Source organism: Saccostrea echinata, unplaced genomic scaffold (genome assembly GCF_033153115.1).
Source record: "Saccostrea echinata isolate AGI-Se365-2 ecotype Australia unplaced genomic scaffold, CSIRO_AGI_Sech_v1 ptg000054l, whole genome shotgun sequence".
Classification (NCBI taxonomy): Eukaryota; Metazoa; Mollusca; class Bivalvia; order Ostreida; family Ostreidae; genus Saccostrea; species Saccostrea echinata.
Window position 1 is genome coordinate 43,026,974 of NW_026889803.1, and position 17,094 is coordinate 43,044,067.

Below are 17,094 nucleotides of genomic sequence, written 5' to 3' on the forward strand. Positions count from 1 at the left end.
CTAATCGTAAAAGGTTTTACAGGGAAGCACATTGTTCAGCCATATTTCATAGCAGTTTGGATGGTTGAGAGGATGACAAAATTGACGAATGTTGAATTGATTTCCTAATCACCATGAAGACTAATGAGCTGAATTCATAGAATCGAAAGAGGATATTTAATATCAGTAGACTTTAACCAAAATGAGCCAAACAAAACGATCATGGAAACTTCGTACGTGTTTTACTTGCAAAAATAGCAATTTTGTCTTCTGTGTTTCATCTTTTTCTCCGCAGAGAAAACTTAATATATTTTGTAATCTAGTTAAATACTCTTGTTTAACATAAATATACAAAAAGTGTATAATTACATTTAATTATACTGCATGTATACGGAAGAAACAGAACAAAGTTTGTTCATAGCATTAAGAAAGTGAGAAAGGTGAATTTTATACGAATATTGTATGGAAAAGATGACGATGTAATATAATTGAAGAAATTGTTTACATTCTGCTGAAAATGAATGCATCTCCATTCTCTTTAACATGCAAGAAAATTTTTTTCCTCTTAGTATGTATGACTGTACAATTGTTGGGATGAGCACAGTTGTGTATTTATTACCGGACACTTAGCATACACTTTACTATAACTTAGATCTGTCTCTTCAGTAAACTGCACAAGAGTCATTCTTGACTTTGATATCACATGATATGGTATGTTAGTTGCTTTTCCCATGGGCAAGAATCTTGTTGGATTCTGCTTAGGGGCACTTATTGACTAGTAACAAGAATTTCTCTCCAAGAGACATCAGAAGTTTTCATTTATTGAAACAAAATAAATTCAGGTTGAATCTTGCAGAATGTCCATAGCAATCTTGCATTTTCTAACATTTCTCAGAAAAATCAGGTCTTGACTGGAACTAAAAGGTTAATGGGGGTATAGGCAATTCAATCCTTGTTTACCTTCAAAGCCAAAGAACAGCTCTTCATAGAAAATTTTTATTGAAATAATAATATTACATGTATCTGAAATTTTTTTGAATATTTTTTTTTTTTTTTTTTTTTTTTTTTTTTTTTTTTTTTTTTACAAATTATAAGGTGGAGAGGGCATTGGCATTTTCTCTTTACCAAGTTGTAAAAATGCAAATTTTAACAGCTTTCAATCCACTATCTGCAATTTGATTAGATTAAATTAAGTCTGTTAATTTTTCATTCGTTCTAGCAAGAGTGTAGCTTGGTAGTGAGATACAATTTGCAAAGGATTGTGAGTTGGGAGATAACTGCTGAAAAAAAATTTAATGCCCAGACATTGCTTTAAGAGCTTGCTGTGCTCACTATAAAGGTGAATAAAATGTAACATAATGCAGCAATTTTTGTTGTCGTGTGAACAAAATTTGAAACAAAATCAGTGCTGAGTAAACTTGTAACAAACATATCCAGCTTTAACCACAACAATTTGAATCCCAAATGTCAAGTTAAGTGGTAATCATCACACAGAAGTCCAAACCTCTGATTACAAGTTACTTTTGTAAATTACAATTAACATGATTTATATACTGATTTTATTGTTCATCATGGTAAAATATATCTGCTGTTCTGTTATGAACATTATGACTGAAATTTTGCCTTATTTGGGTATCCTTGACTTTTTCTCTTTAAAATAGGGTGAGCTTGCAACCAGACTCCAGGTTATGATTAGACTTGTTGACAGCAATTTGATGTTCTGTTTACAAGTTGACATGGATAAGATTGTCCTTAATATGTAAAAATAATCACAAGTCTGTGTCAATACTATTCAACATTAACAGATATGCAAAATAAAAGGTTTTTTTTTTAAATTTTATTTTCAAAATAATTTTTTTTAAATTTTATTTTCAGAGGAATATGTTGCACATGGCAACAATGTAAACTGTGTTGCTTTAAGCAGGAAGTCGGGCAGAGTAATTGTTACAGGAGGAGAGGACAGAAAGGTCAATTTATGGATTGTTGGCAAACCAAACTGTTTAATGGTAAGGAAATAAGATAATTAAGTAAAACCCTAATCATTGTTACAGTTGTCAGGTTTCTACAACAATTGATCAGGATATATGTAAGAAATTTACAGTATTTATCATAAATGTACTTTTTTCCAATTCACAGGATGAAAATTTATAGTGCATGTATTTTTCAATCGAGCACAGAAGTTCAATTTTTAGTTGGTGCATGCAAGAATTATATTGCTTTGATTGATATTGATAGACTGTACAAGTTTACAGTGAAAAATGTAAAGGCAACCACTAATATTACACTTTTGAGTTTTGAAGTCAGATGCCTGAAGTATAATAGATTTTGACATAATTTTTTTTTTACAGTACATGACTACATGTATTATAACTTACAATATTTTACCATATTTCACAGACCTTTACTTATGCAAATCCTTTTAATTAATCTTGATTTATTTATGATTTTTTTAAAAGAGTCTATGTGGACACACTACTCCAGTGGAATCGGTCAGATTTGGACATGAGGAAGAAATGGTAGTAGCAGGGTCAATGTCTGGGGCCCTGAAGGTTTGGGACCTGGAACAAGCCAAAAGTAAGGGGGTTTACATATACAAGACAAAAGTAATTGTTAATTTATATTTGTAAAGGATCTTTGTTATTGAAGAGATCAATATATCTGCTTAACTATTCTTAAATTGTATGACATTTTAGTTTTACCTTGTTGATTCAGAAAGACATATTACTAAATACAGAAACAGTGTACCATAGAAAGAGTGGACTACAGTTGAAAGATTGTGCTTTATTTCTTTGTATTAAATGAAGTGATTAGTAATTGTTTATTTTCCTTGCTAACATTTTAGTAATGAGAACCCTAACAGGACACACCTCCAGTATTAAGAGCCTTGACTTCCATCCTTACGGTGATTACTGCACTTCTGGTTCCCTGGACTGCAATGTTAAGGTAAACTTCAACCACCTTATCACATCCATGTTGAAATACCAGACTGTAATGTTGAAAAACATGGTTACATCTACAGTAGAATTGCTTATTTTAGACAGATTTTTGTGGTTTGGATTTGGTTTTGTGGACATGTAATTCTGACTTATAATTGTTTTTGCAGTTGTGGGATATCAGAAAGAAGGGATGCATTTATACATACAGGGTATGATTGAAAATATGTTCTGTTGATAATTCCTTAGAAATGATGTATTTATATTCATGACTAGCTACACAATGATGTAACACTTGAAAGCAAAACTTCAATTAAAGGTATTTAAACTGTGATATTTGTTTAGGGTCACAAGAATGGAGTGAACTGTGTGAGGTTCAGCCCTGATGGAAAATGGATAGCTTCAGCTGGAGAAGACAGTGTCGTTAAGGTTTGTCTTAATTGAAAATTAATAGAAAAGTCAGTTTACAAACCACTTAAAAGAATATTTATTGCCATCGTCAAATACCATGTCCAAAATGTATGATTCTCTCCCATTCTAGGTGTGGTTGAATGAGAAGAGAGCATTCGTAGCTTATTTAAATATTGACCAATGATAGTAAAGCATAGTTGAAAAAATAAACCTTTGAAATTATGCAGCTTTTCAATATCCAGTTGCAGTTTACGAAACGTATATCATTGAATGCAATTGCAATGTAAACAATTATTTTCATTGGTTTATAACATAATGTCACACATTAGGTGTGATAATCCAAGATTAGGATACTTTATTTGATCAAGCAGTCTTGATTAGGAGAGAGCTATAAGGAGATTTAAGACAGTGGTTTAGTGCTAATTTCCTAATAATTCAAATGAAGTATTGTTTTACATTGTGAAATAGAACTACTCGTGCTCTTTGTTACCTTTATTGCTGAAACATTTTGATGACTGTAGATCTGGGATATCACTGCTGGCAAAATTCTGACAGACTTAACATATCACCAGGGACCAGTAAATATTGTGGAATTTCATCCCAATGAACTCTTACTTGCATCAGGAAGTTCTGACAGGTACTCAAGGAAATTTGTGTGTGTTTCTGAAATGAATGAGTGATTATGGTTCCATAATTAGAATTAACTTATCTCCAAAAATATGCCCTCTAATTTTGCAGGACTGTGAAATTCTGGGATTTAGAAAATTTCAATATGGTGTCCACAACTGATGGAGACTCAACCCCAGTCAGGTAGATAGAAATATTTAAAAAGAGTTTTTAAAGATGCAGTGTAATTGCCCGTTTAAAATTTGTGATTCTTAATTTTAAATGATTCCTTTTTAATAATATATATTATACAAAAAGTTTGAGCACAAGTTATTTAAACTTACTAGGTTCTCACCTTAAATAGTTACAACTGTCAGTATCTACATGTATATAGATAAACTTTGGTATACAAACAAGTTTGTTATATAACACACTTTTGTTGCATGTTTAAAATGTATCTTGAGTTCTGTGTTAGCAATAACATACATGTGGTATGTACTACCTTCACATGAAATGTCGAGCATTTTTTACCTTATTCACGACAGGACAGCAAAATTCAAGGGAAATAAACATTTGACCCACATTACAGTATTTTAAATTGTTTACCAGAAACTTCCATTTTTCTGTAATTCTCATTATCATAACACTGGAAATCTCTAGCTGCAGATCTGCAGCTCACTGATCTAAAAAAAAATGTGGTGTATCACCAGGGAGCTACAGTGCCACACACTGAAAAAAAGTGTATATTTATTGCACACAAAAAATGCACTTTGTCTCAATATATTTTTTCGTAAATCTCAAAACATTACTAACTGTATGTTCCTAACATATTCATTTATTACTTCCACAAGAAAACTATATGTACAAGTAATGCAAGAAGCGCTTTGGACAGAATTGTCTTGCTATCCAAAATTGCAGTGTAAATATGCAAAATTTTCGATGGTCTCAATTTCAGGCCCAGTGAGGCTATTGACAATGTAAAATATAATTATATTATTATATATATAATTTATAATATATAATGATAACTTTATATTATTGTTAAAATTAGAAATGCACCTAGGATGGCATAAAGTACTGTAAAATCACTTATTTTTGTGGGATCAAATTGTAATGTTTTGAGGAAAAATGACTGGTTCAAGGGAATTAATTCTGTAGTTACAGGAGAAACATCATGCTGCAGTATGGGATTTTAACATTAGTGATTTCACAGTACCGGTATATTGACTGGACCTAAACATAGGTTTTCATTCAGACATCAAATTGTTTCTGTAAGCACTGTGCCTGTTGAAAATGTCATACCTTGGTAATTTAATTTTCAGAAACATATTATTCCACCCAGATGGAACTTGTTTATTTAGTGGCACAAAAGATTTACTAAAAGTTTACTCTTGGGAACCTTCTAAATGTTACGACTCTATTCCTGTGAACTGGGGAGAAGTAGCAGACATGGCTATAGGACAGAATCAGCTGGTACGGTTATAGCTTTCTCTCAGACGTGGAGTGTAAATCTCATTATTTTAGATATTTAAGACATCACAGAGTGGAATGTTAAACTTAGTTCAATTTGTTAAAATTTATGACATTTCAGAGTGGAGTGCTGAACTTGGTTCAGTATTTAAACCACAATTTAGAATTGAAATCCTGAACTTTGTTCAATATTCAAGCTAAATGTGTAATATTTACTTTTTTAGGGACACCAGATTTTGATACATGTTTTTGTTCTTTTCTTTGCAGATTGGGGCATCATTTTCACAGACCAATGTTTCAACATTTGTAGTAGATCTGAAGGTTAGATTTATTAAATATAGACTCTGTTGTATAAAATAATTTTTTAAAAAACCCTGAAATTCAGTTCTGAACTGAATTCTATTAAGACATTCATCTGTAACACTTAGTTACTGAAATTTCATATTCTTTTTGCATTTAGAGTTTAAAATGTACATGTATTTAATAAATACATGTGTATGTCTTTTTTTCACCTGTACAATTTGAAATCTATTAAAGAATGAGAGTCTCTATTAATGTAGAATTGACATTATTTTTACAGAGAGTGCAGCCATTTGGTGGTATCCCACATCAAGAAATTGGATCTAATCTATCTAGGTAAATACTCCGCATATTTATATTTTTCAAAGTCCACCTTGAGAATATTAGCTCACCAGAGCCATAGGCTCAGATAAGCTTTCCTGATCAAAAAGTGTCTGGTGTCCACCTGTTGTCTGTCAAATGAGGAACCTTGAAACAGTTGAGCTTTAACATGTTATTTTCATATTTGGAGTTCTGGATGGTTTTTAAAATCCAGTTCTAATTTATTTTGAAGTAAATTGTATGCATTGCTTGAGATAACAACAATAAGGACTTCATTAGAAATAAAGAAGAAAATACTAAGTGGAAGGAAATATTTAGGAATGTGCAGGATTTAAGAAAAAATTCTCCTCAAGTGTAGCACAGCAGTACTAAATCATATTGATATGCAAACATTGCGTTGATTAATGTAGGGGAGTAAAATTAGCAAAAAAAATCTTATCCAAAATAGCAAGGCCATACATTTGTAGTTAGTCATATTAATATAAATGTAGGTGACTCTTGATGGCTTGAATTTCGATCTCTCAAATTTCTTGATCCCTTGAAGTGAGTCTAATTTCCTCTCTTGAAATGTTGAACACTTGATCTCGAGTTTTTCCATGGTCCTGTAGACACCTGTATTCAAGCATTCCCTTATGGTATGAATTCAAGTTTGCTTAAGTTTTGTTTCCTTGGGGCCAGGGTTAAGCTACAATATGGAGTCAGAATTTTACATGGGAATATAGAGGAAAAAATCTTCATATTTCCTCTTCTGAGGAACAGCAGTTCCAAGGTGAGTCAGATGAGTGTTGTGGCCCAAGAGACTCGTATTGATATACAGACATGCCCCTGTTAATCTGGACGTTTGTGTTCCCAAGCAAATCATTTTGACTTAAGAAGATCTGAATTACTGAAACAGACCTATCAAAATTTGGAGATATAAATAAAAATTCTGATCCCAACAAATTTCATCTGGAAGGTAAAGCATCCAGATTATATGTGTCCAGATTAACAAGGCTCCACTGTATGTCTATTTTCTTCTCTTTTTTTTTTTGTGGTTCATGAATCAGAGCTACCAGCCCATAATTTTTGCTTTATATGAGTGTCTACTTTCTCTACTTATTATAAACCCAAGTGTATATCACTCAATTTTATGCAATCTTGTGACAGTGTGATCCAACTTTCTTGATCACCAAACTGTGGCTTTCGGAATCCATATCACCCCTTTCTGTAGTACACAGTATACATGACCTTTTTATCTTGCGCAGCAAAAAGTTTCTTCAAAAAATGTTTTATGGATAAATGTTGTATAATTGATCCCAAAAGTTATCATTTGTTATATTTTGCTAATTATAGCGGAGTATGTAATAAAATCATTATAACAATAACTTGATCTGAAGAGCCAGATCACATGAAATGGCTCTTCAGATCAAGTTACTGTTATAATAATATATATTTATTCTTCTGATTTCCGTTTCTCTAAAGTTTGAAATACTGGAATTTGCATAGCTGTCCACCTCAATTTCATTATAATAATAAAGTCATATGCTTGTATTGTCATAGTAAGTTTTTATGCTGTCTTGCAATATAAGTCATTTTAAAGTAAACAAAATGTTTTTAAAAAATCTTAAGCAGCAGAGGACCTAGGCAGCCGCAGTATTCCCTCCTTAAGACTTTTCATTTTATGATACTGGCAGTTCTGATGTATTATAATTTCCTTTCATGTTTTCTTATCACCATGTTCATCATCTCATTTTCAGTAAAGATGTAGATGAAGTCTTCACAGATTTAAGTATATCTAATTCCTCTGTATCAGAGGGCCTTAAACAGTATGTATTACATGTATTATTGGAAGTGGGTTTTTGGTAGACTGCATGATGGCATATTGAGTTGCACTCAATGTATGCATGTGCTGTGGATATTTGGGGAGGGGGGGGGGGCTTACTTCTATTATTAAAGGTGTTGATAGAGCATTCTTCTTAAACAGAATCTCATTTTATTTCTGAGTGTAGGTATTAAATATATACAAGTAGATTAAGAACAGTAAGAAGATATATTCAGATTGGGTTCTGCTATAATAGAAACCATCGTCGTAAGCCACAGGTTTTGTGTCCATTCTATTTCATGGAAATAGAATGGACACAAAACCCGTGGCTTGCAACGATGAATAGAAACTAGTGTTTCATTTTTTTTTTCATCATTTTTCAATTATTTTGATATTTTCCTTGTGTTGTTATAAAGAATAAAGATTACTTTGGAATGTAAAAACAGGTGTTGAATAAAAGTTATGTTTCGAGATAGGCCGTTCATTGCTGACATCTTTTATGATCTGCATGAAGTATTTGGCTTGCTACTAACGATGAATATTTCCCTTTCATTCCATGTAAACATCTCATAACATATTATTTGCAATCAATGGTATGCTTTTTTTAATCAAAGTCTAGACTGCCATAGCGACTATGTGTACAGTAAAACTTGATTATAACGAAGTCACTGGGACGTGAAATTACTTCACTATATCCGTAATTCATTATATCCATATAAGGAATTCATAAATTTTATAAAGCTTGGGATCCAAGAAAACTTCACTATATTCGAGCTAAGAATTCGCACTGTTCGTACCTAATGAGTTTTACTTTATTAAATAACTCTCTGTTGTATGTGACCACATGTAGTCCTGTCTTATTGGCTAATGTTATTTTCTCTCTAACATGGTAATTGTTTGCACTAATATATTGATTACAAGGCATTTGCATGAGGTTAAATTGGAATGTATGAAACATTTTGAAAAATCTCCAGAGATGAAATAAAATGTGAAAGATTTTTTAATGTCATTTGACTGCATGTTTTGGCTTGCTTAAACGTTTTGTGTTTGTTTTTCATCCTTCAGCAGTCGAAATAAATTCATCACAGAGAGACCGCCTACCCAGTCCTCGAGACAAGCCAGGTAGGACTGTTACCTGTCATCAATTGCTCTCGGTTCTAATGGTCAGGGATTTTACTAATGCATGCTCAAGAATGGCATTTTTTGTTGATATATATAGAGTTTTAAAAAATGCAAATTGTTGATTTATTGAATTTAAATGTGTGAAGGAATATTGTTTTTCTGTTTAGAACTAATTTTTTAATAGAAAACATATTTTTAAAGCAGACAATAGATGTAGATGGATTGATTATGAGTGTAAAATATTGTTTTGAACTACAACGAACTTTTTTAATTTTAGTGTACCAAAAGAAGACATCGAAGAACCAACACAAGACAAAGAGGAACAAGATAATGATTCATTTGAAATCGCAAATCCTGAAGATTACAGGGAAATATTTCGACCCAAATCTAGACTAGAACATTCCCCAACACGGCCAGTTGAGCCATTCCAACCTCCTCCTGATGATGGTATGTTCCAAACAAAACGAAATGTCTCTTCTCCTCGTAATGTCAACCGTCAACTCTCCTCAGAACGGAAATGCTCAGCGGAGCGTAAATCCAACCCTTTACGCAAAAGTCAGTTATCCAAATCAGTCTCGGATGATGGTAGGCCCCATATATTTGTATGCTGCATGCTGACTAGCTCGGAGAGGTGTCCTGGAATGGTGTAGGAATGCATTGCCCCTCTTCTTTCTAAACTGCTTTCCAAGGCTTATGTTAAGAAAATACTTGTATACTCATACATATTTATATCATAATGAAAAATATATGTAGGCATGTTTCTCTGATTCTTTGTTGAAAAAAAAAGGCAGTATAGACTTGTTGGGAAAAGTGTTCCTCCAAAGTTTGATTCCTTGCTGTAAGTGGAAGAATCAGAGAAAAATATAGGGAGTAGAAATATATCAAGCTATCTAATCATGACTCACTTTCCTCATATACATATATTCTCTTACCCCTTAACTGCAAATCTGTGTATCCTGTAAAAGTTTCATTCTGGAAGATAAAAGAAAGTGCAGTCTTGTTGGTTATTGTATGCAGACTTTAAACAAGCATTTAAAGAGGTTGTGGTTGTTTTCATCATCATCATCAGAATAAATAAAGCCTCTCAAAAAATGTTGTAAACAAAAACAATTTTTATAAATTGATTGCACCTGTCAAGACAGCTAGACTTCTTCTTGGGCAATGAGAGTATGTTTTGTTGACCAAGCTGATGTACTTTATATAGTAAGTCTTAAAAATTCTTTTCATTTATTTGATGAAACCAACTTTACTAGGTGACCTGGAACCAGTCCGACAGCCAGCACCGACCAAAACCAGCAAAGTCGCATCCAAGTCAAACAACAAAACATCTGTCAAGCCGGTCAGTAAACCAAGCCCTCGACAACCAGAGGAAGACAAATCTGGCATTTCACCAGAGGACTTTCTACCGGTATGATTATTAAAATGACAACTAGTTTAAAAATGGAAAGTGATTTGAATGGTAGAATAAAAATTTGTTTTACAATACTTTTGATAGGAAGTGTTTGTTACTGTACCTTAAAAATTGTGTAAAAAATTGGTAGATTATTTTTTCAAAACCGTTAACTGCTATTACGGGGTATAAACATTCAAGATGCAATGTTTATGCTTAGTTCGGTATTTTCATTTTCTCATCTATCTTAGATGGGAATTTTCTCATCTTCCATTTATTTTTTCTTCACCAAAATATTTTTGATGCACTGTTAATTGAATAACATTCTTGCTATAAAAATGCTCTAAAGAAAATTGTGTATAATTCGAAGATGTGAGATGGCAGATGTAGGATGGGTTATGCTTTTCTTGTGAGACAATTAGCACATTTTAACTCTGTTGTATAGAAGGCGGGTGGAGATGTGGGATATGGTGTACAAAGAGTGCCTTCTGAGGGGGAAGCTTTGTCAACTTTGTCAAGTGGACATGACGCCATGGCCAAAGTATTATCACACCGAAGCAAGAATCTTCAAATAGTCCGAGCCATGTGGACATCTGGAAACACAAAGGTATATATTCTTTCAATGACTGTAATGTTTTCATTATTTAGTTTGGTTTTGTTTTAGATAAGAAATGATTTACATGTATTTTCAGATGTGTTTTTTATGCCCCCAGATCGAAAGATCCCGGGGGTATATTGTTTTTGTCCTGTCTGTCTGTTTGTCTGTTTATCTGTTTGTCTGTTTGTCCGTTTGTCTGTTTGTCCGTTTGTCTGTTTGTCTGTCTGTCTGTTGTCAACTTTAACCTTGCCCATAACTTTTGATTGGTTGGAGCTATGACTTTCATATTTCACATGTGTATGCCTTGTGACAAGACCTTTCTTTGGGTACCATCATATTTGACCTTTTGACCTTGACCTTGGAGTTTAACCCACTTTTGCAAAATTTTATGAGACTTTAACCTTGGCCATAACTTCTGAACAGTTGGTGCTTGGGGTTTCAAACTTCACATGTGTATTCTTTGTGACAAGGCCTTCCTTTGAATACCAACAACTTTGACCTTTTGACCTTGACCTTGGACTTTGACCTACTTTTGAAAAACTTTAACCTTGGCCATAACTTTTGAACAGTTGGTGCTTAGGGTTTCAACTTCACATGTGTATTCCTTGTGACAAGGCCTTCCTCTGGATATCAACCACTTTGACCCTTTGACCTTGACCTAGGAGTTTGACCTACTTTTGAAAAACTTTAACCTTGGCCATAACTTTCGAATGGTTGGAGCTAGGGCTTTCATACTTCACATATGTAATCCTTGTGACAAGACCTTCCTTTGAATACCAACCACTTTGACCTTTTGACCTTGAACTAGGAGTTTGACCTACTTTTGAAAAACTTTAACCTTGGCCATAACTTTTGAATGGTTGATGCTAGGGCTTTCATACTTCACATATGTAATCCTTGTGACAAGACCTTCCTTTGGATACCAACCACTTTGACCCTTTGACCTTGACCTAGGAGTTTGACCTACTTTTGAAAAACTTTAACCTTGGCCATAACTTTTGAATGGTTGGTGCTAGGGCTTTCATACTTCACATATGTAATCCTTGTGACAAAATCTTCCTTTGGATACCAACCACTTTGACCTTGACCTTGACATTTGACTTTTATTAAAAAAAAACTTTAACCTTCACCATAACTTTTGAACAGTTGTATCAAGGTCTTTCAAATTTCACAGGTGTGTTCCTCGAGACAAGATCTTTCTTGGGTATCAACTTTTTTTATCTTTTGGCCTGGATTTTGACTTGCATTTGAGAAACTTTAACCTTCGTCATAAGCTGCCATATGGGGGGCATCAGTGTTTCACAAACACATCTTGTTTTTAAATCTATAAAGACACATGCCCAAACATTTAATTTTCAGGCTGCAGTTGATTCAGCTATAAGTATGAAAGATCCTTCTGTGATAGTCGATCTGCTCAATGTATTAAACTTAAAATCGTAAGTACTGACAAATAAATCTGTAAGATTTTTATTCTGGGTGTATGTAAAGTAAAATGGTTGTTTACTAATGATAAATTCCCATAAATATTTTTTTTTATTATAAAAAATTTCATAATGATTAATTATGTCATAGAGACATGGTTATACATGTATTTTTATTTGATTTTGGCTCAGTATAAAATAGGTTGCATTGATTTATTGTGGTTTTATGTTGTAATGTGAAATTTTAATTTTGGTATATCAATTCATAGAGGGTTATGGAGTTTAGATCTGTGTTCCTGTTTGCTGCCACAAGTACAAGATTTGATGGACAGCAAATATGACAGGTAAAATACTCTTAAGTTCTTGCATCAGTATGTGCAAGTGCCCTCCAATAATCACAGTATCAGTGTCTATTCTTCTGACTATAGAGCCATTTTAATGTAATAACTAAGACAATTTTAAGTTTTTTTAACCTCCAAAATCATATTTACTGTTTTTTTTTTTAAAGCTCACCAAATATTCAAGTCATTGGAGTCCTTGGTTAAAAAGGATGAGTGCACTTAAGCTATGAGAGCTGGGTCCCGGTGTTTTGCGCAAAATAAAATTCCAAAGTTCATAAACTTTATGTTTTATAGGTATTAAACAATGTCTTAAGAGCAGGTTTTGGTATATTATACTACATGAAAGTATTAAATAATGCCGAGCGACACTAGCTTTTGAGACGGGGGTCTAACAGTTTTGTCACATTTCTATTGTTATTCATATGCATACCAGTTTTCAACGACATTGTTTACATGGAGCTGCAACTTGTCCATTGGTCTCATTTGCACAGAATGTGTATTTTGATTTAAACTTCAACATATCCAAAGGACAATGTTGGACAAATTGCGGCTCATATCTAATTTTTTGAAAAAGTCTCCAAACTACGGTCGAATTAGCCACTAAATTAACAGTTCACCGAGTGTCAACGATTGATATTATAATCACTTTACTCATGTGACATTCCACTGTTCGATACGCTAAGGCTTTCATTGAGCATTTCATTGTGTTTGTTATTGAAAGTTTCTATTGTGACAGTATCTATCGTACTTTCAACTTTAAACTATGGACGATTTTTGTGCAAATTTTAATAGGGTTTGAAGATTATATGTCTCTTATTTTACTTTGTATTTTTCATTAGGGGTGTTTTGAAAGAATTCTGGTATTGACAGTGTGATTAGTAAGTACATGTACAGGCTCATGTCGCCTCTGTATAATGGTCTGCAGGGCGAGACATCTTCCCCATCCCTAAACACTAGAATCATTTATTATTTGTGCACCATAAAACTACACAATCTCTCTCTTCTCCATTTAAATTCGCAGTGCGAAAAAAAATCATATATGTGCTAATGTTTACATTCCACATCCATGCGATTTAAATGACTCCGCCTATTTGCGGATACCCTAAATTCGTAAATGGTCCCGTTCAAATTTCCGGAATTTAAGGTTTGTATATGTTCTTTTCAATGACATTGTCTGTAATTATAGAAATATGTATGACAAAAAATTCAAGGAATAAATATCAAAAGAATATACTTGCACAATAATCATAGATTAATTAAGCGATATATTGTAATGTAAAGCTTAAAATGGGTAGCCAAAAAGGTTCCAAATGACGTACTAAAGTGCACTCATTCTTTGTATGAATATTGTGATGCAGTAATTTGAACATTTTGTAATGTACAGTCCCAATATTTAATACTCTTGTAGAAGTAAGGAATGGATAGTTGAAGACACCCATTGATTTATTAATGTTCTTTGAACAGATATAAAGGCCAAAGGATCAATGCTATTTATATGGCTACATGTATTACATATTTACAGGTGTTAACTTGAATACATTTTCTCAATAACATTACAGTTAGAGGTAGACAGCTACATATTTTAAGGTCTGACAGTCAAAAATCAAATATTGTTTATTTTCCAGCTGTATATACAATGTACTACAACTCAAAGAATTGAATATCTTTAATAAGTAAACCTCATCTAAGTGAAACCTGTCTAAGTCAAAAGATTTAAGGTCAGTTGCTTAAGAGTCAAGATAAAAAAATCAAGAATATTGATCTAAGAACACTGCCTTAGAGTTATACTCCCCACTTGAAAAGCGAGGGTATAAAGTGATGGGGTTGACTGTCCTTCCATACATCTATAACACTTGGGGGTACCCACTTCTTATCCGCAACTCCTCCTATACCACTGAATAAGATTTAATGAGACTTTCACAGAATCTTTATTACATGGTGCCATTATGCACCTCCTATTTTATGTTCTGATCAGACAGATATTTGGGGTTTCCCATAGCAAAAAATAGACTTTGCCATTACAGTCAAATGGGAGTGGGGGTATCATTTTGTGAGCTCAGTGCTCACAATGCTCTTAGTTTTAACTAACTTACCACGGTACTTCAAAAACTTGAGAGATAAGAACAGTTACAGATAGGTTTTATATACATGTATCTGAGAAAATACTTGCATAGAAGAAAACTGTACTCCTCTATGGAGAGAAACAAACTAAGTTAATAATTTAAGCACAATTCAGGCTGCAGGTAGTATTCATTTTTAAAGAAAATTGAAACGATAATTATGTGTCAGAATATAGTTGCATAAAAAGGACAGAGTCACTCATGTGACCTATTGCTCTGTGTTCTCAAACTTAAAGCTAAAATTTACTTAACTTATTTCAACCGATATGAGTATGAAGATTCTATGAGTGAAGGGGAACATAACATCTCAGATAACTTTGTCTTTTCAGTTATGTGACAGCGGCCTGTGAAGCCCTGAAGATTATGTTGAAGAACTTTGGACCAGTGATAAAGTCCAATCTGACCGCTCCACCAAGTCAAGGGGTGGATATATCCAGAGAAGAAAGGTACTCTCAAGCATTATAGAAGTAAAAATTTATTTTATATAACGGTATTAAATATTTCCCTCTAGTTTTTTTTATATCACATAAAGTGCCTTAAAAAATGGATTTTGCATTCTGCAGGAAGACTTTAACACATGTTAACTCTATCTCCACTTAATTTATGTCATATTATTTTTGTAGGTATCGAAAATGCAGACAGTGCTACGAAAATCTTTCCATGATCCGAACAACAATATCAAAGAGAATGGGAGCACCAGGGAAAATTGGACAACTGCTTCGTGAAATTCAAATTTTAATGGCAAGCATGGACTGAGAAACAAAACAATGACTCAAAATGTGTGTGGCTGCTTTTTACCAACTCTGAAGAATCTTTCCTATGCTTCCTTGGGATTTGAGGGGTGACCTTTGGCCTTTGAAAGATTCTACAATATTGTCAAAGGTGAACCGAAGACAGTCTGTGATTATGATGTGATAATGACAAAAATTGTGCTGTTCACACAAAGTTATTTCCTAATGTTCAGATTCTGAACAAGTCCTTTACATCAATCTGTGAAAAGTACAAAGATATTGTGAGCTTGTACATTCTCAAACACGTCTCTTTTTTTTTTTTTTTTTTTTTTCAAAAGTTCACCATTTGTATGTGATTTTTTTCTTCAAATTTTGAAATGTAAGAGAAATGGTAGCATTTTTAATAATTTTATGTTTAATATTTATATCAAATATATATTTTTTGTGAAAATGAAAGTGCTAGAATTGTAAGTTTCATAAATGATGCTCTTAGCAGTTTACACTCCATGATTGATGACAAACTGTTAGTATTTTACTGAAGCATATATATGGTTGTTAACATTCCCAGGTGATGCATATCAATGCAATAGTTGCACAATCTTTCTTTTTTGTTTTATTGAAGATCCCACATGTCGTTTGAAATGAAGTCTGAAGAGATACATGTACCAAGTTTTGTATGTATATGTGTTTGCAATAATGAATTACTGATCTACCTGTAAGAAATTTAATTGACTCCATGATTCCTGTGTTATATTGTACAGGTATCAGCAGTATGTTTACAGTAAAGTATTACTAAGATAACACTACTTTATATATTTCGTGAATCAGGGGTGCTTTTTTTTTTATTCAGTAGCAGCAAAATGGTTGTTCATTATGAAGTACTTGTTATTGAAAACTAGTTGGTTTTTTTTTATATTAAACACTACATACTAAAAAATTTTTAAAAAATTAAGACAAAATACAATAAAACTTAGAGTAAATGAAAAAGTATATGAATCTGAGCGAGTATCTGCTAAGCAGGTACTAGTATGAAAGTAAACTAATATTACATATCATGATTCGTTTTCTTCCGGGTGTAAAAGCTTCGTTTGAGCAATAGTGTGAAAATTGTAGGCTCTATCTAAGAAAATTAATCTTATTTTTAATTATGTTTCATGTTTGTTATTTAATATTGCATTGACATCCAGATATACATGGTTAAGTACATGTGTACTGCTAAGTCTTAAACATTGTAAGTTTGCACTCTCATTTACACATATAAGTTATTGAGCTCCCCACACAAATATAAAGGCATTACAGTTTCTATCTCTGCCTATGCATTCTGCTTTATTTTTTTCGCAGTGCTTGATTTTCATTGATGAAATGTTGAAATTGAAAAATGTAAATAAAAGAAAATTTTAAAACATGCATTTTGGTTCTTTTTATTTCATAAACTGAGAAAATATTCATTAATATTAGGCTAGCATGGAATGTTTTGATCTCTGCCTCTTTATTAATCATTAAAATCAATGTTGCACATGTATAAAAATAATGTTATAAATGGTGGGGGA

General features: G+C 32.8%; 1 protein-coding gene across 4 annotated transcripts; it reads left to right on the forward strand.

Annotated features, from left to right (window-relative positions):
- Positions 1 to 11: 11 nt before the first annotated feature.
- Positions 12 to 16,951, forward strand: LOC133172157 (katanin p80 WD40 repeat-containing subunit B1-like). Of its 4 annotated transcripts, none has more exons than XM_061306995.1 (20): positions 13 to 212; positions 1,855 to 1,985; positions 2,436 to 2,553; positions 2,822 to 2,922; positions 3,083 to 3,124; positions 3,258 to 3,341; positions 3,845 to 3,960; positions 4,062 to 4,133; positions 5,252 to 5,402; positions 5,667 to 5,720; positions 5,980 to 6,035; positions 7,757 to 7,825; positions 8,887 to 8,943; positions 9,221 to 9,528; positions 10,197 to 10,351; positions 10,779 to 10,940; positions 12,291 to 12,367; positions 12,622 to 12,696; positions 15,143 to 15,259; positions 15,437 to 16,951. In XM_061306995.1, the coding sequence occupies exons 1-20, from the start codon at positions 182 to 184 to the stop codon at positions 15,567 to 15,569; spliced, it is 2,109 nt and encodes a 702-aa protein (XP_061162979.1). In that variant the 5' UTR covers positions 13 to 181; the 3' UTR covers positions 15,570 to 16,951. The 4 variants fall into 4 exon arrangements, with proteins under 4 accessions (XP_061162980.1, XP_061162979.1, XP_061162982.1 ...); XM_061306998.1 differs by having other exon boundaries at positions 9,221 to 9,390; XM_061306996.1 differs by lacking the exon at positions 8,887 to 8,943 and having other exon boundaries at positions 12 to 212.
- The last annotated feature ends 143 nt before the right edge of the window (positions 16,952 to 17,094 follow it).

Coding starts and splice junctions, on each gene's coding strand:
- LOC133172157 (XM_061306995.1), top strand. CDS start 182: ATGAGCCAAACAAAACGATCATGGAAACTTC. Junction 213..1,854: donor AAAACGATCATGGAAACTTC/GTACGTGTTTTA, acceptor TTTTATTTTCAG/AGGAATATGTTGCACATGGC. Junction 3,125..3,257: donor GATGCATTTATACATACAGG/GTATGATTGAAA, acceptor ATATTTGTTTAG/GGTCACAAGAATGGAGTGAA.